The 25,551-nt window shown below is 40.0% G+C and overlaps 1 protein-coding gene across 13 annotated transcripts in view; it reads right to left on the minus strand.

Annotated features, from left to right (window-relative positions):
• The window catches only part of Rgs7 (regulator of G-protein signaling 7), a 433,024-nt gene that overhangs the window by 16,211 nt on the left and 391,262 nt on the right, over nt 1–25,551 (minus strand). For 9 of the 13 annotated variants that reach the window (XM_087581505.1, XM_087581498.1, XM_087581501.1 and 6 more), the window contains 7 exons: nt 17,719–17,793; nt 14,693–14,791; nt 13,246–13,307; nt 11,843–11,953; nt 9,754–9,879; nt 5,040–5,226; nt 3,269–3,358 (listed from right to left, as the gene is read on the minus strand). In XM_087581505.1, the coding sequence (XP_087437631.1) occupies nt 3,269–3,358; nt 5,040–5,226; nt 9,754–9,879; nt 11,843–11,953; nt 13,246–13,307; nt 14,693–14,791; nt 17,719–17,793 (750 nt within the window). 13 annotated transcript variants of the gene reach the window in all.

Below are 25,551 nucleotides of genomic sequence, written 5' to 3' on the forward strand. Positions count from 1 at the left end.
AGATAGATAGATAGATAGATACATAAGAGTTTAAGTTTTGTCTTCAGCCTTTCTGGCCTCCCTCTCCTTCCCTTTTATAGAGGGTTTGGCACTTCTTGACCAGGGAAGTCCTCCAACAGTTAATATCATTCCTTCTGAGAATCCTCCAATTACATATGATATCAGCTCTCTCCTCAGCACTAAGAAGTTCATCTTTCCTTTTACATGCTGACATCTTGTTTAACCACTAGGTACCTTTGAACCAAACTCTAGTCCTTCCACAGGTTCCCGAGATGAAGTACTATTTCCATCGTAGCCAGTAACTGTATATTTTTTGGTGGAAGGGAGAGAAAACGAAGCAAGGCCAGCTTTTTCTTGCTCCTTACTGTTTTTGATCTTAAGGTGCCCAGTGTGGACCATGTAGTACTATTTCATAAGAGTGGAAGTGGGTCAGATATGGGTTGCAGTTGGAGAGAAAGTGTTTTACTTCTCCCTTCTGCCTACTCCAAGTCATGTTATTATTTTAAATTTGAAAACAGAAGTTTCCATTGTAACTTTAAAAAACAATATTCTTTCCACATTATAAAAGGATTAATTTGAAATAGTTCTTCAGCAGTACACAGAGTACCTTATTATATATTGTGGCTTCTTTTCCCAATAAAAATCTTAGAGAAATATTTTGACATTTTCTTTCTCCATTGTGACTTATGTGATATTTTAAAAGGAAACTCTACATTAAAGGACAGAGATTCCGACAGAACCAGCCATAAGTTTGTCAAGTTTTTACTGTGAGTAGATTCTTGGAATCTTTCATTCTCTATCCTTTTAATTGATGCAATCACATTGACTGTTCAAAATCTACATAGCTGTTTAAAGTCTTTCAAATACTCGGGACAGTCACAACAGCTATACAGTGGATTCGTATTTCCCACTGCGTGGTGAAGCCTTGAAGGAAACTGAAATCAAACGTCAAGTTTGTTGAACTCAGGTTGCTTATATCTCAGCACACATAACTCCACTTAAGTTGACCATCACAACAAAAGCCACGGCACACCCACATACACACACAAAGAGCAGCATGGAGCTAACCACACGACTCCACAGATGATGCAGACAAACTTGAGTAGAAACCAAGATTCTTCTACCTCTTTTCATAACAGGTTAGTGCTGGCCCTCAGTGTTGGTGTACAGTTTTTATGGCATGGGAAAATAGGGATGTTTCTGCCCTATAAAAATAAATGTGTTGAAGTCTTTAGTTTGAGCTTACACAATGTCAGAAAGTCCCAAAGGTGCTGACAAAGCACAAAAAAATAAAAATAAATAAAATAAAAATAACGAGAGAATCCAACAAACAAATATATATCACCAAAACACATGGCGAGAGGCTACAAACATTCTGGGAGGAAAGTTACTGCGTTCTAAGATTAATGTGACAATTTCAAACACCTTTGAGGAAAATAAAGAACAAGAGCTGTATGCCAGTGGAGCCTCGCTTGCTGCCATAACCACTTGGCTTTAAAATGCTTGTTTGATTATTTTCTCCTTTCAAAGGTTGAAAAGCACAGAACTTTCATTGTCTTAATCTTTTAAACATAAGAAAGAGTTGAGGGTAAGGGCAAAAAAAAATGCATGCAACTATTGTTAATAAGGAAAAGGAAACATGGAACACAGACACAAAGAGGAACTTATCCTTCATTGTCTACACCATGCTATACACTTCTTTCCAAACCTTAGTTCAGCGCATGCGGTTGATCCTGCATGGCAGCTTTGTTTCTACTCTATAAAGGGTTGGGGAGAAAGGTAAGTAGGAAGCAGGAATATGGGTTTAAATAGAAACAATACTTTTGGCGTCAAGGAATACAAGGTGGGCAATGGGACTAAAAATCGGGGACATTTTCATTGAAGATAACAACTTGTAATTCCTCAAAAAAAAAAAAAAGTAAAACTTACCACATTCTGTGCAAATTTCTCAAGAGATGTTCTGCGGTCCATTGAGTTTCCAGACTTAAAAGTATGGGGTAAGTGAAAGGAGTAGGGTGAAGGAAGACAAAGGAGATTTAAAATAAAGAATGCGAGAAAGACAGGATGGTAAGCCCACATATGAAACCCATGCCGACATGGCAAGGGATGGCCAAGGGATGGCCAAGGGATGTGTCTCATCACGGGATCCAAGTTCTTTGTTCATGAGTGATTTTTATCATTAAAAACAACCAAGAAATATAGATACTTGAGCAAACAAAATGGTAATGGAAAGCAAAATCAAGAGAAGCAGAAATGTTGTAAACGCGGCAAGCTTTCGTGCTGACACTTGCAAAGCCTAAGTAGCTGAAAATCTAGCAGGGTTCCTTGAGAGTTGATTCCTAATCTTCTCTAATATCATCGATTTGATAAAGAGTTGCTGCGGGTTAGACCTTGCTCAAAGGACAGAAATCTCACTTGATTCTATCTCTTGTTAAAGCCTGTAGGGGTGGTGAGTGAGCCCTTGACATTTGGCTTCCACTCTGAGCGGTAAAGCCACTTGGACCATTTTAATTTGTAAAGGCAGTGGACTATGGAAAAAAATGCTCATTACTCTAATGATAGTAAAATGCAGCTTGATCTCAGAATTTTAAGAATCCATGTTGTGTTAACATTAAAAAAATAATGAATGAGGTTGATTTTTCTCTACAGATTTTCTATTTGCTATTACATTGGTCACATAAGCGATTTATGGACAGTGACACTGATTACAAGATTAATCCATTAATGATGTCTACTGCAACTCTTCCCAAATTTGTTCACCTACCATCTTTGTTTGAAATAGGTCATCAAGAAAATAAATAAAGTGGATATAAGTCAAGTGACAATATTCATCTGCTAATATTATTGCACCTCATCTGCGATCCATGATAAAAGCAATTTTACATTTTGCTATAAGCACCTATGTATGTTAGGTTTGTAAGTAAATGAAGCTGGCTTCCAGTGTCAGCGGTCTATTCTTTTTTACCGGAGTTTTTCATTTCCTTTAAGTAGAAATACTCAGGAGGAGCATTAAACACGAGAACAGCTTCTAATAGCCTTTGTGAAACATAGACAACTGCAAAAACCACTGAAAAAAATAATCCATGGAGTAAAACACAAACAGAAACCAAACCAACATAAATGGCCCCTTGAAAAGGATGGGTTTGGGGAAGAAATCTCAGAGAATGCATACTTACCACTCAACTGAAACCCTGGCCCAGGAGAGGTATTTAGTCTGGTTAGTTATAACTAGGAATTGAGGTCAAGAGAGGTCACAAAGAACCAATACCTTTCTCTTTGCCTGTAGAAGTTCCTGGTAGGCACTAGATCTTATAAAGCGGGGGTATGAGTCACTCTTCATCAGCTTGTAAATGTGCTCCTGAAAAGAGAGAATGGGTGAGGGGCTCCTCTATCAGTCGAAGGGAAGAATGAAACCCTATGATGAGAACACTCGTTTAGCTAAAGAACAAATGCAGAAGTAGCTAAAAATAGCCACTGTGGTGCTGAGAAGAGCACTGATGTAGACAGAACATTGGGATCTTTCAGTCCGCCATTTCTTTCCCAGAGCAACATTTACATTGGGCTGGGAGCTGTTGAGGAGGAAAAAAAAGTATGTGGTCCTTTAAGAAATGGAATTTTATCAAAGGGACATTTGAAATGGCTTCAAATCAATGTGACAGTTTAAGTGGAACATTTGAGAATAGAAACAAGCCTGCTTTCTTGAAAAAAATGATTCCAAGTTCAAAGTGGATAATGTGACATTGGGTCAGCACAGTCATTGTAGAGGCTCTGTGCACCTACATCTGCTGGGAGAACCAGGCAGCCCATGTAGGTTGATGTCTGTATGCAGGTGAGGGCTGGCACAATTAGGTCAAGGCCATGATTAGACAGTAAAAAACTAAAGAAGGAGCAAAGCTTTTTATAAGGCGGGAGAGAAGGGGAAGGAGAAGCAAGATGGAGACGGAGAAGGATGACCCAGATCCAGGTGGTCTTGAATTGCCAAGGTAGTTGAAATGGATTTCTGTAGGCAAAGTTCTCTTCTCTAGGTGGGCAATTTATATATTTATCAATTGGTTGTGAGTTCATTGTGTGGATGTTCATTGTGGACTGAGAATTTAACATATAAATGGGATTGTTGGGTTACAGTTTGTTGAGTCTTGATTTCACCGGGTTGTGGAAGTGTGAACAGATTCTGTGGCAGGGAGCAGCGATAGGCCAGTGCATGCCGGACTTCTAGAACCCTGATTTTACCGGGTAGCTAGAGCCAGAGAGTTCCCATGGCTGGCAGAGAGCCACTGGGAGGGATACTAACTAGAGATAGATTTGGACCCGCCGGTGCTGGAATTACGTCTAGAGACCAGTGTGGCAAGGTGCCGCACTGGAACGGCTCGAGGACCGCCCGGGTTAGAGAGTACCTTAGTGGACAGCATGGAGCTGCTGAGGTAAATTAGTGCTAGCTCCTATGGCTCGATGGAGCCTGGACAAGCGAGAGAGCAAGCACCTGGGTCAGAGAGCCTGGGAGAGAATCGAGGAGCTGTACGGAGCTGTACGCGCAGGAATCAGTTGCGCCACACATTTTTTTTTAAACTGCAGCAAGCCCAGTCAGATCTTGCCCTTGGAACAATTCCATGATAATTTATCTTCCATGCCTACTCTAGTCCCTAGCCTCTCTTGTCTTTTACTGATGGATGCTGATGGACAAAGAAAGTCAAGCAAGAAAAGAACACGCTCATTTAACTCAGACTCAATCTAACCCTGGCAGTTTCTGCTCCAGCAATTTAGGGTAATTTACACATTCCGCTGTCTTCTAAGTCTAGTGAAACATCAGGTAGTTGTATAGTACCTCATGATGTGCGAGTAATCTAAATGGTCCATGTCATGCTCACACGCAAACACTAACTTTATATTTTAAAACAATCCCAGGGTTTTAAAGATGACTTACTTTGAAATGTCTTTGTTCTCTTCTCAATCAGTGAGATTTATTTCATGACATGAGCTTTCAACACTGCAGAGCACGGTTGGCCCCGTGGTGGCGCTGAGAGCTTAAACCACGTACTGACCTGAGCATCTTCGAATGTGTATCGTCCTGGTTCCTTCACATTCTGTGTGGTCTTGTCATAACTCTTCGAATCCAAGTTAATGGCACTGGGGGCCCCCGGAGCCAGAAATTCTTGCCATATTTCCTGTACTCGAGAGGGGACCTCTCGGATAGGCCTTTTCTTCAGGTCCTCCACTGCCAACCAGAACCTGCAAAGCATCACAGCACCTGAGGGCTCTGAAGTTGCCCCTGGACATTCTTATAACATTCGCTTACTACACTGGCAAGCTCACTTTCTCCAGAGACTCCAATATTAGGTCCCTGCTACGTTTCTTTTTTCTCAGTTATCATATTCAAAGACATAAAAGTTCTTTTTTGCTTGTTTTATTGTTTACTATATTAAGGTAGGGTTTCATGTAGTCCAGGCTGGCCTTGAACTTCTTATGTTGCTAGAGATGACCTTGAACTTTTGATTTTCATGCTTCTTCTTCCCCAGAATTCAAAAATCTTTTAGTAGGAAAAATTGAAAATCGCTGATATTCACTGGCTTTTATTAAAACCAGATGTGCCAGAGCCCTGATCCTATATAGTCTCAATTTCATTGAAGCCACACAGGAAGGGCTTTCTCTTCAAGCAGAGCATTAACAAAGGAAACCATCCTCACTGAAACGGCTACAATGCTAGGAAGTACATGGGTTTCTGTAGGTAGTGTACACTAGGCAGTTTGAGAATGCTGAGACAAGAAGAGCCCTGATACTGAGGTATGCAGACGGAAACATGAGGTCCAGGGGAAATTAAATGGACCTGGAAATCAGGAAGGGTAAAGTGGCCAGTTGCTGAGGTGATAATGTGAGCACAGAAAGGCATATATGGGTGCAGATACTATATTCTAAGAATTGTGATTGCCATAATCTCCATCATGCGAAGTGCTCCCCACTTTAGAGAACAGGGAACTGAAGGTGTAAAGATGAGATGATTTATTGAAGGCTGGCCCTGAGCAGTCTAGAGGAGTTGGCATTCTCAGAACTCCTCCTTCACACTGTTTCCCTAACAACAACATCACCTTATGTATTCTCATCACTGTCATTGGCACAGCTGGCTTACCTTAGTAAAATGGAGAGGGTACCCATTTTATTACCACTCTTCCCTTCACAGCAGCTGTACTCTAAAAGTGCCCTGACATCTCTGTATCTTGATTTCCTCATCAGTATAGTGACATGAAAAGGCCCAGATCCTAGTTCCTAGGGGAACTAGTGACTAGCTCAGCGATGTAGGTTATTAAAGAACATCTCCAAGTGCCCGGCACAACTTTATGTGCTTAAGGATAAATTGATGCTATTCCCACATTGGTTTCACAAAAAGTTGGCTACAAAAGACAGCGGGAATGTTTGAAGAGGAAGCAGAGGTGGATAAGCAATATTTCTTCACCTCTCCCATCCAGATAGATAGAGTGACATAGTTAGTCCCTCAATAGCAGACCCTAGACCTCGGAGTCTAGAGACTGCTGCTGCTTGGATAAAGATGTCCTGAGAGCTGTTGAACTGCAACTTACAGCCCTGCTTGCTGTCTGAATCACTGTGTCCTTATTGTGGAAACAGATATTTGCAGGGAGGCCAGCGTATGGTTTAGACTTGGTTTCCCAACAGACAGTAGGTTTATACTATTTTGTAAGAAACACGAATGCCATTTTGTGCACTGTGACCTTGCACAAAATGTTGACCAGATTCAGCCATGTCCTGATTATGAAATAAAGTAGATATTTAAAATGTATATTTTCATTATTAGATTCTTATCTATCAGAAATAAGGAAGGCCAAATACTATAGTATATTCAGAAAGTATACATAAAACATAGTATACTTTGGGAATTCAAAATGCTTTCCACAGCTGTGTCTTTCTATCATTTATCTACATTTAATAAATAACAAGATGGCATATAATAGACAACTTAACGAATAAATGTGTATATGTATTACATATGTAAGACATATTTAATATTTATGTGTGCATGATTCTGTACATGCTATACACTTTATTGTTATATTCTTTATTATCAGCATGTGTATGTGGGTGTGTGTGGTATATGTGGTATGTGTGTGGTATGTGTGTGTGTATATGTGTGTGTATTGTGCGTTTGTATGGATTATATGGCATGTTTTTGTATAAGTGTGGTATTGTGTCTGTGTGGTGTATGTATGTGTGTGTTGTGTTGTATCTGTATATATTGTGTTTGTGTGTGTGTGCGTGTGCATGTGCATGTGCATGTGTGTGCGTGCGTGCGTGCGTGCGTGTGTGTGTGTATGTGATAATATGAATGTGTTGTGAGCATTGATCCTCTCTTTTATCTGTGAGTATCAGGGATTAAATTGAGGCTGCCAGGCTTACAAAAGAAGCATTCTTACCTTTTGAATTATATCAACAACCCAATCGAAGTACCAGAGATTGAACCTAGGGTCTCACCCATGCTACATAAGCCCTATGATTAAAATATGAACCACCACACTCAGTTTGTTTAACATGGGTTCTGGGAATCGAACCTAGATCCTAATGCTTGCAGAGGAAGCAACTCACTGACCAAGTCATAGCCTCAGCCCTGATAGATGTATGCACAATCTCCCCTCAGGAATATTAGTATGGCATACATTTAACATAAAAAATAGCAAAGGTGTAACAGAAATTAAAGACATGGCAGTGACCTGGTTCCTCTCTGAAGCCAGGTATTCACAGACTACTTTGCTTCCTGGCATCTTTGCTCTTCCCATCAGCCACTCAGCCTGCGAGCTATTTCTGCTAAGATGTCTGCAGCTACTCTGTGTTACACATCCCTCTTGATTATCTGCTCCAAGGAGTGAGCATCAGCACCCCATTCCATGGAGCTACTTGTGTTCTTATTTGCAAATACCACTGAACTGTAATTACAAGAACAGGAGCTTTTTTATTTGGTTAGATGCTACTGGTGATTTTTTTTCTTAAAAAAAAAACAAAGAGAAGAAGATGAAATGTAGATGAAGAAGGAGAAGAAGAAAGAGGAGGAGGAGGAAGAGGAGGAGAAGGAGAAGAAGAAGAAGAAAAGAGAGAGAAAGAGAGAGAAAGAGAGAGAGAGAGAGAGAGAGAGAGAGAGAGAGAGAGAGAGAGAGAGAGAGAGAGAGAGAAAAGAAAGGGAATACTCACCCGGTCATATACATGTGTAATGAAATGTTCAAAATATCGTTTCTTTGAGTTATTAATAATGCATTCTTGTACTTCATCATTGATGATGTATGTTTAGTTTGGAAAAATTAATTAGTAGCCCCCCCACCAAAATCCCTAGGTCTCTCCAAACTTCATAAAACAATAAGAAAGCACACACAAGAACCTAAGAGAGACCCAGAAAAAATGAAAGGATTCCAGTACAGGCTGTGGTCCACCTGTCAGGGAGACAAATGCAACCTTAATTTCTGATTATCTCCTAAAGAAATGCAACAGTCCTTTGTCTAGCTTATTTCCCATGAAAAGAAGTAAATGCTGATATCTTTCTATAAATGAATTTCACAGGGCCTAGTAAGACATGATCAAGTAAAAACAGGATATATCAGGTTTCAAAAGAACAATGAATGAAGACTCTCACAGTAAAAAAGTAATACTAAAGTTTCACAAAGTGAAAACATTGTTTCCATCCTCTTAGGCAGAGCTGTGAACATCCACAGTAACGTGTCATATTATAGAAAGCTTTTCCTAGGTACCCCTTGAGGTAGAAAATATTACACCAAATCAGAATGGTGTCTAGGATCAATGGAACAAAGAAGTTTCCAGGTCTCTTTCTCTTCTCCAGGTATCACTGGACTCTCCAGCATGTACTTGATCTTAGCTAAAAGGCTGAGAAGTGATCAATTGCTCAACTGCATTTAAATGCATACAATAAAAAAAGTTGTCCTTAGACTTTTGGTCTAAGATCTATAACTGAGTTATGCATGCTTTTTCTTACTGAAGAAGTGAGATTGGAAGTTTATATTGATAAGTAGGTGCTGATGTTCAAATTAACTGTACAAATATCATTGCCTGTTTTTGTGATTCAGCTTTCCTCAAGGGCCCATTTCTTTGTTGCCTTGGTATGTATGTACTATGGTACATGTGGTGCCATGTTGGAAGGCTATGGGAGTTGTTTCATTTGATAAAGAAACATGATAGGCATAAGTAAAAAACAAACATATATATATATATAAAATCTACACATGTATATATGTAAAACATATCTAATATCTGTGTGTGAATGCTCTCTACTTCCAAGACCTGCATGATATGAACAATCTCAGCCACACACTTCCACTGCCCATTGCCATGACCTGAATTGCTCTGTCATGCTTTTCCAACATGAGGACTAAAATTTCCTGAAACTGTGAGCCAAAATAAGCCTTTCCTCCTTTGTTTTTGCTAGGCATTATGGCATGAACACTGACTAATGCAGACATTTTCTATTTTATCAAAATATCAGTTTGGGAGTTCTAAATTATGGAGTCAAGTTTTAAAGTTCTAAATTTATATAACCAGCAAATTCAGAGGCAGTACAGAAATAAACAATGAAAAGGAGATGATAACGCCGGATAGCCTTTGTCTTACTAGTCTTTTTTCCATCTTTAAGTGGCGGAGATGAAATTTGTTTGCATCATTGTGATACTATAAGAGTGACAGGTCCCTTCCATCTAAAATAGCAAGGCACAACAGTGTCTCTTTGGCTCACAACAACAAAATGTGACTTACCTTAAGTTCTCTGAGCTGAATTCTGATTCTAGAAACTTAAGGAACTGCTCTCTCCCAACTGGGTCTTTCAGTGCCTCATCCATGCCAAAACCCCATCGTTTTACCCTCTGTTGACTTGGTTCTTTGCTGTGAAAGAGAAAATAAGGCTAAATATATTCCTTTTATAATAATTACCATTTTGTTGGGGGTGGTTATGACAGGGCAGTTTTTTGAGATGTGGCCCTGGCTTGCTTGGAACTCACTGTGAAGTGCACGATGGCCTTGAACTCACAAAGATCCACAGATCCCATGTGCTAGAAGTAAAGACACGTGTCACCATGCCTGGGCCAATTCCTATTTTCTTTATCATATATACCCTAGAAGAATGCCTATCTTTAACTTATCTTCTATAATAATAATAATAATATCACAAACTGACTATTCTTCATGAAATCACAATGACGTATGAGATTAATAACACAACCTAACCCGGAGGGATCATCTGTCACCAAGAGTCTGGATGGAGTCTTAGCAACTTTGCAAGACTGCTATCCCTTCTCTCATTTTATAGACAAAGATAGTGAATAAAGAGTTATAACTTGGTGCCATGTCATACGAGAAGTAAGGGGCAAAAATCTAGCCACTGTTACCAAGAGCCCCACTTAAACCTCTGTACATGCCAGTCTGTGGTGTAGGTCATCCTTGGAATGATGCGTTGGTGCCTTGAGAGCCTCATTACTACATATGATTCTCCTGCAATTAAATATGAACCATATATACTTATAGATTTGGGGGTTCTGTCTTTCTCATACATGCATACATGTCTATACACATGTATGTGGATATATATGCGTGTATGTGCTTGTATGTGTGTGTTTATGAATGTATGTATAAAACCTGTGACTGAAGACTTAAGAATTGATCCATGACTGGCTACAAGAGAAATGGCCCAGAAACGTAACCTGGATCCATGTGTGGTATCCCATGTATGTTATCCCAGTGTCTAGGAGGTAGAGATAGAAGGATAAGGAGCTGGACATCATCCTTTGCTACCTAATGAGTTGAAGGCCAACATGGGCTACAGGACACTCTGCCTAAGATGAGACAAAAGAGGAGTGCTGTGGAATTCTAACACTGTCTCTGTATAGAGACATGCAATCAACCTCAAATCAGCTTCAAGACTGATACCACAATGGCCCGCACAGCTCACCAAAGAAGCCTGGAGTTCTACCTTGTGTTTGTATTTTTAAAAGTCAGTTTCCCTGTGCTTATGCTGAGTTCATTTAGTCTTAGAATGGAATTTATATAGGCATGTTTGCGCTGGGCTTAAAGAAGTGTGGACTCACTATCTATTTTGACTATGAACATGGACCCAAGTGACTATATGGGTTTTCAAATGATTTAATAGCAAGGAGCTGTTTTAAAAATTGAAGATCTGATTTTGACTAACCCGCATTTAAAATATCACCCCTAATTTTGGGCTAGTTCATTCAGCAATGCAAATTTGTTTCTAAAATTAAATTTGTGTTTTGAAACCTCTAAAAATTCATACATATTTATGTTTGAATTTGAGTATATATAATATGTAAATTTTTCACATACACAGTACATCAGGATGTACAGCTGTACAGTAGTACAGTCCTTGTATTACTATCTCACAGCTCACGAGAACTTCCAGACCCCATGGAACTGTTATTTAATGCCCATTGAGCAACCTCTCCTTATGCCTCATTCTCCTTATTTTTCTCAGCCTCTGAGGACTACCATTTACTCTCCGTTTAATTATTTTTATATTTTGTAAGAACATGTGGTTCTCTTCTTTCAATGTCCCACTTATTTTACGTAACATAGTGATTTACAGCTCCATCAACGTTTGCACGACTGGATTCCACCCTTTCTGATAGCAGGGTAGCAAGCACTCTAGCAACAGGGCAAATCTAAACATGGGCGCCTGCACTTAAAATCTTTTTGATTAACAATGCTAAATCATGGAAAATATAGAGCAGAAGACTATCATCTTCCCAAGGAGTCAGCTCTGGATTCTGCTATTTATTTCATGCACATTCTTAGATAGCTGACGTAGTCAGAAAGAAGTCACTATAGTCTTTACCTTGCTTCAAGTTCCCAGAATGTCGTATCATCTGAGAGCCATGGGTTGGAAGGGTCAGGCGGTACAAGAAATGGGTCATACTCTACATACTGTTCCGTATAACTTAGTAGACTAAGGAGAAAACAGAGAAGGAAAAACAAAAATGAAGACATCCCGAGCTTCATTTTTTACTCTGACGTTATTTCTGGTTCAAAGTGAGGGGATAAAATGGAAGTGGAAGGTTGGGGAATCACACTGTCTTGGGAAGGAATCCAATGGTAATTCCTGTGTTTCCACAACTTACAAGACGTCTCCATGGTTCTGGTAGGCAGACCAGGATTCCACCTCCCAGACAGAGCATGGAAGTGAGTGAACTCCTGGAAAGACTGTGTGGTCCACTCTGACTGAGCAGGGAGTACACAAAGCCATTCCAGTCCTGGTTAGCCAGACATTCATAGCCAGAGTGGAGAAAGGATTGGAAGACATTTTTTTCTCAAATACAGATAAAAAATCACTGGCTGAAAATTTTTTGATATCAAAAAAGGAAAGAAGAGAGGGATAACACTGGAGAGGAAAAGCTTGGTAGACCCTTTAAGCAAACAGCTCACATTTTTAAGAATAGACTTTTCTTTTCTAAGTCACTTCTTCTATGGAAAGATAAGGAATCTAAGGATGTTCTTAATATCCATGTTTTGCTTAATTTGTTAGCAGAGTCCACGTTGGAAAGAAAGAAGCCATTGGAAGTTTTAAAATTCGCTGAAATTTGATGTTTTATTTTCACGAACAAATTTTTTAATTAAGAAAATATAAATCTGAAATCTGACTTTAATTCCAAATCTTAGGATTTACAAAGAGAGACTATGAATGTTAAAAATTAATTTACGGAGTCACTAGGTTGCCAAATAGGAGCCAGTTATGTTAAAAGATTTCTTTCTTCCACCAGGAGTGAGAAGATACCACTCCCGTGAACCTGATTCTACAAGGATTGGACTCCTGCAGTGTAAGACAATCATTATTCTGTTGTCTTTCAATTGTGACAAAAGATTTCTGTAGACATATGTTCATGGGCAAAATCAAGACAACACACTCTAGCCAATGTTTCAACAATTTATTCCATTCTCCTCCAATCATTCACTTACCATCTTTAACACAATTGTCATATGACACAATTTATACCATGGGGTTGTAAGGATGGCTCAGTGGTTAAGACTACTAGATGCTTGGGTTTGATTTCCAGCACCTGCATGGTGGCTCACAGACATCCATAATTCTAGTTCCCAGGGGACCACAATGGCCTCTTCTAAACCGCATGGGCACCAGTACAAGCATAGACATACACACAGAAAAAAACACCAATGCACACAAAATAAAAATAAATACATCTTTAAAAATAAAAATATATGTTGATACCTCAAAATACTTACCTATCAGCAACTTTTGACATTTTTAACCGATGTCTATCTAACTGTATTTGCCAGTATTTTATCTGAAAGAGAATTGACGACTTAGTTACATAAACAATGGTATCTTAGCTCTTTAAGTTTTAATGCTTGCTGAGTACATTCTAGGAAAAGCAGCTAAAGCTAGAAAAAAATTAAAGAGGAGAGCTATAAAAAAGATAAAAAAAGGTGTGATCCATCTGAATGTAAATATAACTGGTATAACTTTAGCACAATAATACGTTTGAATACAATGCTTGCTTCAAGAAAACATAACTTTATTTGAAAAGTGCTATGGCAATTTTAAACATTCATGACATAACTACATTCAAAATCCCATTACTCCATAAATATTTAACTCATAAAACAGATGTACTTTTATGGGTTATGATGATTTTTAAGGTAAATTTTACATCTTTTTACTATCCCAAGAAAGATTTAATGTTATATATTTTAAAAGTAACCTCATTAACTCATGGCACATGTTTCTATAAACATACAAAAAAACTAGTTTAGAAAAGAAGCCCTGAAAAATATTCTTCTTATAAATTACAAGGAAATTATAAGTATCATATATAAGTGAACATTGATTTATGGACAAATCACAGTGCAGTGAAATATTAGTGAAAACCAATGAGGGGAGAGGCGTCTCTCTGATTCAAACTCCAGAGAGACAGTGGTGAGACTTTGGTGTTTGCTTGGAAATACTTCTTGGAGACAAACTTACTTTAAAAAGGGCAATGCAGGTCGTGGTGACACACCAGTGTTGATAATGACAAACTTAAAAGGTTAGAGAAATGAGTGCTACAGAAACCTTCCCCTCTGCTGTGGTGACCTTGTCTATGGACACATGGGAAATTCAACTCTGCCTCCAACCTGCTCTCTTCTTTAAGACAAGGATTAGGAATTCAAAATAGCTCTGTATGACCAAGACACCTCTAAGTCAGGTGTTGGTTTCCAAAAATTGTCTGGAGGCAAATAGGGGATAAATTAATGAGGAGTTTTGAAAAGCATTCCATGTATTATATATTTTGAGTCCTGTCTTAGAATCACACCAGGGAACACATATGCACACATGTGCACACATGTAGTACTACTGTAAATTAACCCCCAAGGTCTTCCATAGGCCAAGAAAACATACTACCAACTGAGCTATACTTCTACCTCTTTGGTTAAAATTTAGTTTTGTTTCTGAGATAGTCTGTGCTCAAACCCAACTCTCTAAGAACCTTTGATCCTTCTGCCTTCAGCCGCTGAGAGTTGCAATTACAGGTCTGTGCTACTATGCCTGACTTTCATTACCTTTTCGTTGTAAATCTGTTTGAAGCAGTTGACCATACAAATAACCTTCTAACACACCCGTATGAATGTTCACTCTCTTCTCTGCTGTTGCCCCATGTGCCCTAGCTGGTCATTTCACAGAAAGACCCACCTGTCGGTGCAACTCATCTTCTGTTGGAGGCTTGGTTTCTGGTGTGGGTGTGTGGGTGGGACTGTGACTTCGGATGTCATTTTGTAAACCATAGACAGACTGTATTAAAATGAGAAAAGTGTCAGGACAAAATATTTCTTGTAGCCATAGACCTTCTGAAAAAACAAATGCTATCATATGTTTAATGAACAATCTCAAAGTTCGTTTGATGGTGTTTCTTATCCAAATCTAAAGGGCAGGGAGGCAGTATAAAGAAGAGGAAGGGAGGAGGGATAAATATTACCAAGGATGCTTGAAAATTACATAGGGAGTCATTACATCTGTCTCTTTTTCTCCCTCCCTCCTTCCCTCTCTGTCTCTGTCTGTCTTCGTCTGTCTCTCTCTGTTTCTGTCTCTGTCTTTGTCTCTGTCTCTTTCTCTCTCTGTCTCTCTGTCTCTCTCTCTCCCTCTCTCTGTCTCTCTGTCTCTCTCTGTCTCTCTTTGTCTTTCTCCCCCCACGACCCCCCCACACACTGTGAAGTTATACTACTTGGGGTAATAATGTCTGCTGTTCCCAACTCTGCACCAGATAAACTGAGCTGACACACATTGATTCTTTTTACAGTACTTCACGGCATGCCACCTCAGGCTTTTGCTACAATTGATGGTGTGTGGAGAGCAGATAGTGTGAGGATGATAGAGTGTGAAGAGCTCTCCTGTTAACAAAATCTCTCTTGGGATTTCTGGGAGAAAGCCCTCAGAAGCCCCAGCTCAGATATCAACACTGAGTCTAGTGAGGAGAAGATGGTTTGTGATCACTCCAGCACGCCCGTTTCACCCCTTGTTATTCCTATGTTTTCTTCTCCCAGTTTGAGCACATGTTAGTCAGTCAAAGGAATTTTGAATAGTTCTGGTTGGAAGAGGGCACACTGCATAGTTTGGAGAGCTGACAGACTTTTGGATTCTATTTGGCTCCACTGGTGGGTGAGCTGAGGGTACGCTGGAAGCAGAAGAAAGGAGCGTCTAGAAACCCAGGCTTTCTGTGGGCTGCCTGTGCTCTTGGGCTCAGAGAATCCCTAGAAGCAAAACGTTAGCTCATTCCATCTACTAAATGGGTTTTGTATCTCCTTCGATGACATTCTCATCCTAGCATTATGGGGAACTTCCTTAAAAACAAAACAAAACAAAAACAAAACACAAAAAAACCCAAACAAAACAAAAAATTAAATAATAATAATAAAAAAAACCTTGGGTCATATGGGGATCTTTGAACAAAGAAAAATACAACATATAATAAGGTTTGTGAACCTGCAAACATCTTAGTTTTAGTTCATCTTCAAGTAAGAACATTCACATTAGAAGAATGCTAGGGTTACATGAGGTTGAGAATTCCTTCTTCATTGGGGCTTGGAATGTTGTTCAGTGGTGGAGTGCTTGCTTAGCATCTGACTTCACTGTAGAAAACTGGATATGGTAGCCCATGTCTGTGATCTTAACACTCAGAAAGTAGAGGAAGAAGGATCAGAAGTTCAAGGCCATGCTCTGCTAGATAGGGAGTTCACAGCAGACCTGAGACACTCAAGACCCTATCTCACAGCAGCAAACAAAAGCAGACATTCATTCCCCCAGTAGCTTTCAACTACCAATAGGCCCTCAGCTAGGTGTGACTTTGTGAGCCTTTCCCCATCTGTGCTAGGACTGTGGCTGGCTTGATCTTGTACAGGCCCTGTGTGTGCTGTCACAACCACTGTGAATTCCCATGTGTAATGCCTCTCTCCTGTCAGGAAAACTGTTTCATAGCAATCTTTCACAATCTCTGGCTCTTACAATCTTTCCGTTCCCTCTTCCATGATAAGTCTTGAGCCTTGGTAGCACTAAGAATTAAATATACATCGCATTTAGGGCTGATCATTCTATACTCTCTTACTGTCTATACCATGCCCAAAGAGTGAGTCTCTGAATCAATCCCTATCTACTGCAAGGAGTTGAAGAGGAAAGAGTCTGGGGTAGATTTGATCTAAACATACTATGCACATATATGTATTTAAGAAACCCTCAAACTGTACATTTAAAATGTAAAAAAAAAAGCAGCATCTCTTCAAATGGCCCATAGTTTACAAAAAATAAATGAGAAATAAAGACAGGAAGGAAGAGAGGGCGGTAGGAGAGGGAGGGAGGGAGGGAGAAGAGAGAGGAGGGAAGTTCTGCCTATACTTATGACTGTGTCACAAAAATGCTGATGTTAAGAGAAGGTCTTCCTATTTTTTCTGTAAGAAATCATATTTTTAATCTCACTTTGCCCTCAGACTTTCCCCCATATATACTGTGTCTTGCCTGGATGTCACCTTTCCCCAGACACCTTCATCCTCTGTTCCTGTCTCCAGGACTCCAAGAGAACACATCCTGTGATAAAAATGAAGTATCCCAGCTCTCTTTCTACCTTCCATCACAGTCCCATGGTGTCACCCTTTTTACTCTGAACATGTTGTAGAAACAAGGTCCTCAAGAAAACCAGAAACCATTTACATCAGCTCAGTAGTGGCTGCTTGTGAGAGACCATGACCATGGGCCTATGGACTATTGAGTTTCCTCAGAGGAGGAAGGGTATCTGGCCGCTCATCTGAGATTACCTCCTGAACTTCTTAGCAATTGTACACTGTAAGCAATTCTTCCCTAACTGCACTTGGACTCAGGAGCTTAGAAGGCACTAGAGAGTGCATGGGACAATTAATTGGAAGGGAGCTCCATTTGTATAGCCATGGGAAAGCTTATGTCCACATTGTGTGGAGGACTTTTGGGGGTTCCTTATTATTCTGTGAATAGCTTCTCACCCAGGTTCTGTAAAGAAGCCCAGATGATGCATTGGCTTCCCAGGGCAAATGTTAGTGGCATGCACTTTGGCTTGTCCTTGGGTTCTTCTGAGGAGAGGTAGATGTTGCTCTACTTCACTCCAGAGAAGGAATTCTCAGGACAGAACCCCAGAGTGGAGTATGTTTGTAATACCAGAGACTGATGTCAGCAAGACCAAGGGACACGCATCCATTTACCTTGCGTGTTTTGTGTGGGTTTCTCATCCGGGATGATTTCTTGATGTCCACTTCTGTAGTATTTACACACCCAGGCTGGGAGAAGAAAAAGAGAAAAGAAATCTTAGGTGTGCCCATTCTAGCAGTGTCATCACTAATGAATTGCTCCACAGAGCTTGAGCAATCCGGCAGCTTCCAAGATGACCGGGCTTATTCCAGCAGCAACCAGTAATAAAGTCCACTGCAGCTTCCTCCTTCTGGTATAATATCACCAAAGCCTCAAATTTCCAGAGATGGCATGGAAAAAGGACTAGGGTTTGGTATGGGAAGCAGGAACCTGCAATGGCTCAAACTCAATAGTCCAAAATGCATTCCAGAAAGAATGGTGGGATGCCAATGTCTACACAGAGCTTCTCACTCGCCATATATACCTTATATATGCTGTTTTTACGTGGTACTCACTTTTTCCAAGGTACACAACTACCATGATGTTCAGTTGAGCCAGCACAAAACCCAGACTGAATCATTTTTACAGTGATTAAGGAATCTGGTACCTGGGAATATTGGCTTTCCACAGACAAAAGGTACATAGACATCATGGCCCCCGTGGAGAAGGAAAGGAAGGAAACAGGAACCCACATGCTGTACTTTTCCTATAAGTTTCTCACTTTCCTTTTCCTTTCCCTCAGGTGTGTAAATTCCTTCAAAATAGGAAGTTGAAAGAAGTGTGGGCTGTCTGCTGCTGGTTTCCTGATAGCCCCAAAGTCTTATTTTGCAGACTTATTGTCAAGTTGATCAGAAACGAATAGATATGAACTTCTTTTGTGTTTGGAGGATGAGAGGGGATGTGGGAGGAAAGAAGAGAAGAGAGAACAGAAAGAGGAACAGACAGAATATGAATCAGGAATGCTTTCCCAAAACAACCCCAGGCAGTCTCAGGCACAGGTGGAGGAGCAGGAAGCACAAAAGAAAGGAGTTTCAGAAATGCAGAGAATCTTAGTCATGGGCAAGAAGTTGTTTCTTTATGTGGGTTATGTTTCTATCCCTTGGAGTCTGAGGTACAGTATTTAGGAAGATCTGTGATTAATTTAAAAAAAACATCAAGTTGTATATCTCTGGCCAATTTTTCAGTTTTTTATTCTATCACAAACTTTAAATGTCTGTGATAGTACCCCGAGCAATGCAGGGAGTTTAGATGGGGTGAGCAGAAAGTTGCTGCCTATTACCCTGCTAAGCAGAGAATTCACTCTGAGTAAATAGGGACATGAGCCATTCTAAGGAAGCACCCAACAGCTTAGACATTGTGACCAAAGCCACACAATGCAAAAAAGCATAAGGAAGTTAAAGGAGAATATATTTTGTATTTTTTCAGAAAGCTTACATTAATCTAAGGACAAACATATCCACATATAACACTATGAATACTAAATGAAATACACATTTTCAAGGATAAATATTTACTTTAAAATAAAAATTAAAATTGTGAAGGAGCTGTGAGTGAGGAGCCTCGATGGTAAATATGCATGCTGCCAAGGATGATGCCACGAGTTCGAGTCCATGTGAGTACATGTTGGAAGGAGAGATCTGACTTCTTGCAAATTGTTCTCTCACCTCCACATGTATGCACTGGCATAAGTAGATATGCAAGCATGCATGAACACACAAACACACACACAGGGAGAGAGAGAGAGAGAGAGAGGAGAGAGGAGAGAGTCTATCAATTCATCCATCCATCCATCCATCAATCCATTAATCAGTCAATCAATCAATCAATCAATCAACAGCCTGGGAAAAAGAAAGAGCATTGGTATTGACTGTATGAGACTAATGTATAGACACTTAGAAATTCACTTTAACAATTCCCAGCACCAGACTAACCAGTATCTAGTATTTTTATTTATTCCTTCCTTGGTATGTAAACATTAACCTCTTAAAAACCAAAGGGCCCTTGGATTTTAACAATTTTAATATAGGTAGCATTCACAACCATTGATCTACTTATAACCAAGATGCTTAGAAATATCAAAGCACTGTGTTTTCATTTCCCATTCAGTTTCTAATGCGTCATGGTCATTCTTCCCCAAGATGAGTCATTGGAGAAGGGACAGAAAAGCATTAACCTTCTACTGATATACTGATATTGATTAAACAAGCATTTCAAGGAGATCATAGACATGTTCTTCAGGTTATGTGCTGGGAATAACAACACACGCTAGTGTTTCTCTTCTATGGGAAAGGAATCTACAAAGGGTGTGAGGAAGTATAGACATACCCCAACCAGTAGGGTTTCCATGAAGGAATTTGTCCCATGACCCCAGCAGTCTTATAAGGAACCTTATAAGGAACACATTCCACATGGATGTTTGCATCATATGAGCATTAGCAAGAAAACGGGAGCTGAGGCTGGAGAGATGGCTAAGCGGTTAAGGGTATACACTAATCTTACAGAGATCAGAGTTCTGTTCTCAGCACCTATATCGGGTGGTTCACAACTCCCCATGGCTCTGGCTCTAGGGAGATCCCATGCTCTAGTCTCCTCCAGAGGCACCTGCACTCACATGCACATACCTGCCACCACACCCCACATATACACATAACAAAAATAAAATAAATTAAAAAAACAGGAAAAGGAGTCTAAGGCAGTGTTTTCTTGAGCTCATATGCAATAGGCCTTCACAATAAAAAGTATGGAGATGCTGAGACTGACAGGTGGACAAGAAACTGAAGTTTAAGCAAAGACGCAGTATACATGGGTCTTGTGTACTCAGAGCAAATGTCCGGAGGACAAACTCCATCCCTGAGGACTAGGCGACGAGCTGGACCCTGCTTGGTCTGACATTCTGTGCCAAGCAGGAATCAACCAGGTTCTAGAAAGTTTCCTGCTGCTGCTAGACCTCATTCTGTCTGTGTGAGATCACACGGAGAAAACCTCTGACCTTAACCTCCCCTTAAAACCAATGTGGATAGCAGCAGGAGAAGGCAGAGGAACAGAAACTGATTATCTCTCAAAACAGGCCAGATAGCCACACCCGAGTGTTAAATATGGCAGAGTGCAGGCTACATGTCTAACCTATTTATCAAAAGTGCCTTTGAGGAAATGAGAGCGAAGAGAGAGACAGAGAGAGAGAGAGAGAGAGAGAGAGAGACAGAGAGAGACAGAGAGAGAGACAGAGAGAGAGACAGAGAGAGAGACAGAGAGAGAGAGACAGAGAGACAGAGAGAGAGAGAGAGAGAGAGAGAAAGAGAGAGAGAGAGAGAGAGAGAGAGAGAGAGAGAGAGAGGCTTATTTTAAACATGTGCCCAGTCTGAATTAATTGAACGATACAATTCCTTCCATTGAAAGCCAGGATTCTAAGTCAATTTGACTTCATATCAAGTCGGATAATTAACAAATGGCCTCAGAAATTGTGTCAGCCAATGAAGGCACGAAGTGGAAAGCCCGTCTTCCCACAGGCTCAGATCTGTCTGGCAGAACAAATGAGAATTAAAATGTACCTCCTCAGGTTTCAAAGATTATGATCTCTTGAGTTTGATTAATGAACCAGACATCCAAAAGTCCTACTTGAGCTGGCTGTTAAAACACTAACAGATTAGTAAGAAAACACTGATTGTAAAATCAAACGTTAGTAGAGGCCAACTCCTGGCATGGATGTATGTTTTATAACCTAGCTCTCATCTAAAGAACATGGAATCTGTCTACTCAAAATTTATCATTAACAGCTACATAGTAATCATGATACATTGGCAAGAAAGACCTAGGATGTCCACAAGCTCTGCAAGCTCCTGGCATTTCTAATGTCCCCATTTCTTTTTTGGCAGCTGAAGGTGAAAGGGATTCTTGCAAAGGTGTCAAGGACTCCTCCAAATCCCTAAGGCCCTGACTGGACACCTCTGGGTATTTCTGAGTAGTTACTTTCAGAAGTCAGGCACCGGAGTAAATGAAACTTTGCAAAGAACTTTCGCCATTCTTTCATTTACTCAGGGACTAATTTTTCCGCATCTAATTATGGATCAGACAGTGACTATAAATCATGAGACACAGAAATAGGAGCATGATCAATTTTCCAATAAGTTCCTCAGAGATCTGAAAGACATGGAATTATCACCACACAGAACTGTAATGCACACAGTATATGACATAACAGAATATATATCGTGTTCATTCTCATGCCCTAATAGAATACATACACATGCAGGCATGCGAGGGTGTGTGTGTGCGTGCATACACACACACACACACACACACACACACACACACACACACAAACATATACAAACAGAAAGGAGGAGGGGCGGGGAGCTAAGCAGTTTTGTTTACACCAACAAGATCATTGTTCCTGATATTTTTTTTGACAACTAAAAATTTTTAATTGGATTTTTTTAATGTACATTTCTTTTTTTTTATTAACTTGAGTATTTCTTATATACATTTCGAGTGTTATTCCCTTTCCCGGTTTCCGGGCAAACATCCCCCTCCCCCCTCCCCTTCCTTATGGGTGTTCCCCTCCAAACCCTCCCCCCATTGCCGCCCTCCCCCCAACAGTCTAGTTCACTGGGGGTTCAGTCTTAGCAGGACCCAGGGCTTCCCCTTCCACTGGTGCTCTTACTAGGATATTCATTGCTACCTATGGGGTCAGAGTCCAGGGTCAGTCCATGTATAGTCTTTAGGTAGTGGCTTAGTCCCTGGAAGCTCTGGTTGCTTGACATTGTTGTTCATATGGGGTCTCGAGCCCCTTCAAGCTCTTCCAGTTCTTTCTCTGATTCCTTCAACGGCGGTCCTATTCTCAGTTCAGTGGTTTGCTGCTGGCATTCGCCTCTGTATTTGCTGTATTCTGGCTGTGTCTCTCAGGAGCGATCTACATCCGGCTCCTGTCAGTCTGCACTTCTTTGCTTCATCCATCTTGTCTAATTGGGTGGCTCTATATGTATGGGCCACATGTGGGGCAGGCTCTGAATGGGTGTTCCTTCAGTCTCTGTTTTAATCTTTGCCTCTCCTTCCCTGCCAAGGGTATTCTTTTTCCTCATTTAAAGAAGGAGTGAAGCATTCACATTTTGATCATCCATCTTGAGTTTCGTTTGTTCTAGAGATCTAGGGTAATTCAAGCATTTGGGCTAATAGCCACTTATCAATGAGTGCATACCATGTATGTCTTTCTGTGATTGGGTTAGCTCACTCAGGATGATATTTTCCAGTTCCAACCATTTGCCTACAAATTTCATAAACTCGTTGTTTTTGATAGCTGAGTAATATTCCATTGTGTAGATGTACCACATTTTCTGTATCCATTCCTCTGTTGAAGGGCATCTGGGTTCTTTCCAGTTTCTGGCTATTATAAATAAGGCTGCGATGAACATAGTGGAGCACGTGTCTCTTTTATATGTTGAGGCATCTTTTGGGTATATGCCCAAGAGTGTTCCTGATATTAAAAAAGAAATATCTAGACCAGAGAGATGATTCAGTGGGGGAGAGTGCTTACTGTGCATACATGATGAGCTTCGTTAGATCTCAGCACACACTGAAAATCAGGGCCTGATCATGTACACCTATAACTCCAGTGTTGAGAAATGCAAAAACAGAAGGACCACTGGGCTTGCTGATGCCAGACTAACTCTAGGTCCTGTAAGAGGCCCCATCTCCAAAAGATAAGGCAGAGAATGACAGAGCAGGACAACAGATGCTCTCTTCAAGTTTCTGCAAATACACCCACAGGTGTACACTTGCCACAGACTAGCATACCACACCCGTAAATAGAAACCCACAAATAGAAAACAACAAGAAAAACACATAAATAGAAAAGGCCCTGCAACTAAAATTTTTGAAGCTTATTTTTAATAGGTGCCAGGAGCAGGCAGCAGATCCATATGATATATTATCCATAAATTGTTCTTGTACAGAGCTGTATTATTTTCCCATTAAGATCGGAATAACATTGTTATTGCTAAATGGATGTGTCATCAAAGTGTTTGATTATGTATCATTTGCTTGAAACAATTAAATGAATAGGGTGTTGGGATGTGAGGAGTAATAATGTGCTATTTACATTGGCCTTGCACAATAGCCTAAATCAACAATGAAAGAGTACATTTACCTTTAAAAGAATTCAGCTGTGTTGTACTATTACTGTAATGTTTTTTATTAGAAGGTAGAAATGAATCCTTCGGAACCCATCCCCAAGCTGCAAATGGTATCTCCAAGAAATGCCACCCTCTACAGTAGGTATGTGTCCCATGAGATGCAAAATAGGAAGAACAATTCTTGGCTCCATTATTGATATTTTATTTAAGAGACTCTAAACCCCATTGATTTCCTTAGTTCCTTCCTTGGCACACTACATTTATTTAGTTATTTGTTTATTTACTGTGGTGCTAGGAATGGAACCCAGAACCTCGCTCTGGCTAAACAAATGCTCCACCAGATCTGCAGTATGCATGATAAAGTCTTGTTAGCTATGCTAAACTACAGTGTTTCAGGAGAACTCAGGACAGCCCATGTTGGTGATTGACAGGGAAAGGAAGGGATGGGAAAATAGCTCTCTTCCCTTCCCTTCCTAGGGACTGTTGTACAACAAGCAGACAGTGTTCCAAATGAACCTTGAATGGATCAGTGGTTTTGAAGGGGGCGGCGGTGAAAGGATGGATGGCCAGTATAGAAGATATTTAGGGCAGTGGAAATTCTTTGCTTGATATCAAATGGTGAATGCATGCCATTATGTGTTTGTCAAAGCTCATGGAAGATACATCTATAAGAGGAGCTTGGATTTAAACTGTAGATCTTTGGAGATGATTTATCGGCATGTGTCTATTGAATCTAGTACCTCTCTGGTGGGACATGTGACAATGTGGGGTGTGGTAGACACAGGCGTGACATAGAAACTCTTTGTATTTTCTTTTGAATTTTGCTGTGAATCTAAAACTGTTCTAAAAACTAACTTTGCTTTATAACAACAAAAATTAATTAAGAGAACACACAGCATGGAATGATTGTACCTGTCTGTAATCCTAGAATTTGGGAAGGAGGACTGAGAATTCAACCCCAGCCTCTGACATTGGTTTGTCAAACATTTCCATTTTGTTTCTTTTCTTTTCATTTCTTTTAATATAAAAGGCTAGCTTTTTGGTATAAAAAATCATAGGTTTTCAACTGAAAGAAGCAAATGGTATTCTTTATATTAGAGACTTCAAATGTGACTCAGTTTACGCTGTATCCTGGCAGGGCATATGATACTCTCAGACACTATTGAATTGTGACTTGATTTACTTTATCAGGTTCATTGTATTAGTTACTACATGAGGAGCAGCCACATAGAATTTAAAAAATTTTGGTTCATAGGTGTTTAGGACATTGAACACCCTAAGCCTTTTTTACTTTTTTCTTATTTGGTGAATGTAAGAATTAAAGTAAAATATGAATGATCTCTTTGAGGAAACAAATATAGAACCCAGTATAAAACATGGGTTCTATGGAGAAGGAAAATGTCTCAGTTACAAAACAGATGAAAATAATTTTTAATTTTGTAGCTAGTGTTGTTTGTTTTGGCAACTTAAATTGTATGCCGTAGAGGAGGAATAGAAACAAACACACTTTCTTCCGGTTGCTCTCAATCCATTCACAAGGACTAAAATGATGTGATAATGAAAAACCATGGGACAGATAAAAATTGGTTAAGTGTGAGCACCATCATATGTTGAACATAACCTTAATTTTTTAAAGCAGCCTTGGAGTGAATAATCTGCAATTACAGGGGATTTTAGGAGCTTCCAAATGGGAAGAGATATATACCTCCCTGTCTGGGCCTGCACGGACTGCTATAACACCATGTCACAAGCTGGGTTACTTATAAAGGCCAGGAGTAT

Source organism: Rattus norvegicus, chromosome 13 (assembly GCF_021556685.1).
Source record: "Rattus norvegicus strain SHRSP/BbbUtx chromosome 13, alternate assembly SHRSP_T2T, whole genome shotgun sequence".
Taxonomy (NCBI): Eukaryota; Metazoa; Chordata; class Mammalia; order Rodentia; family Muridae; genus Rattus; species Rattus norvegicus.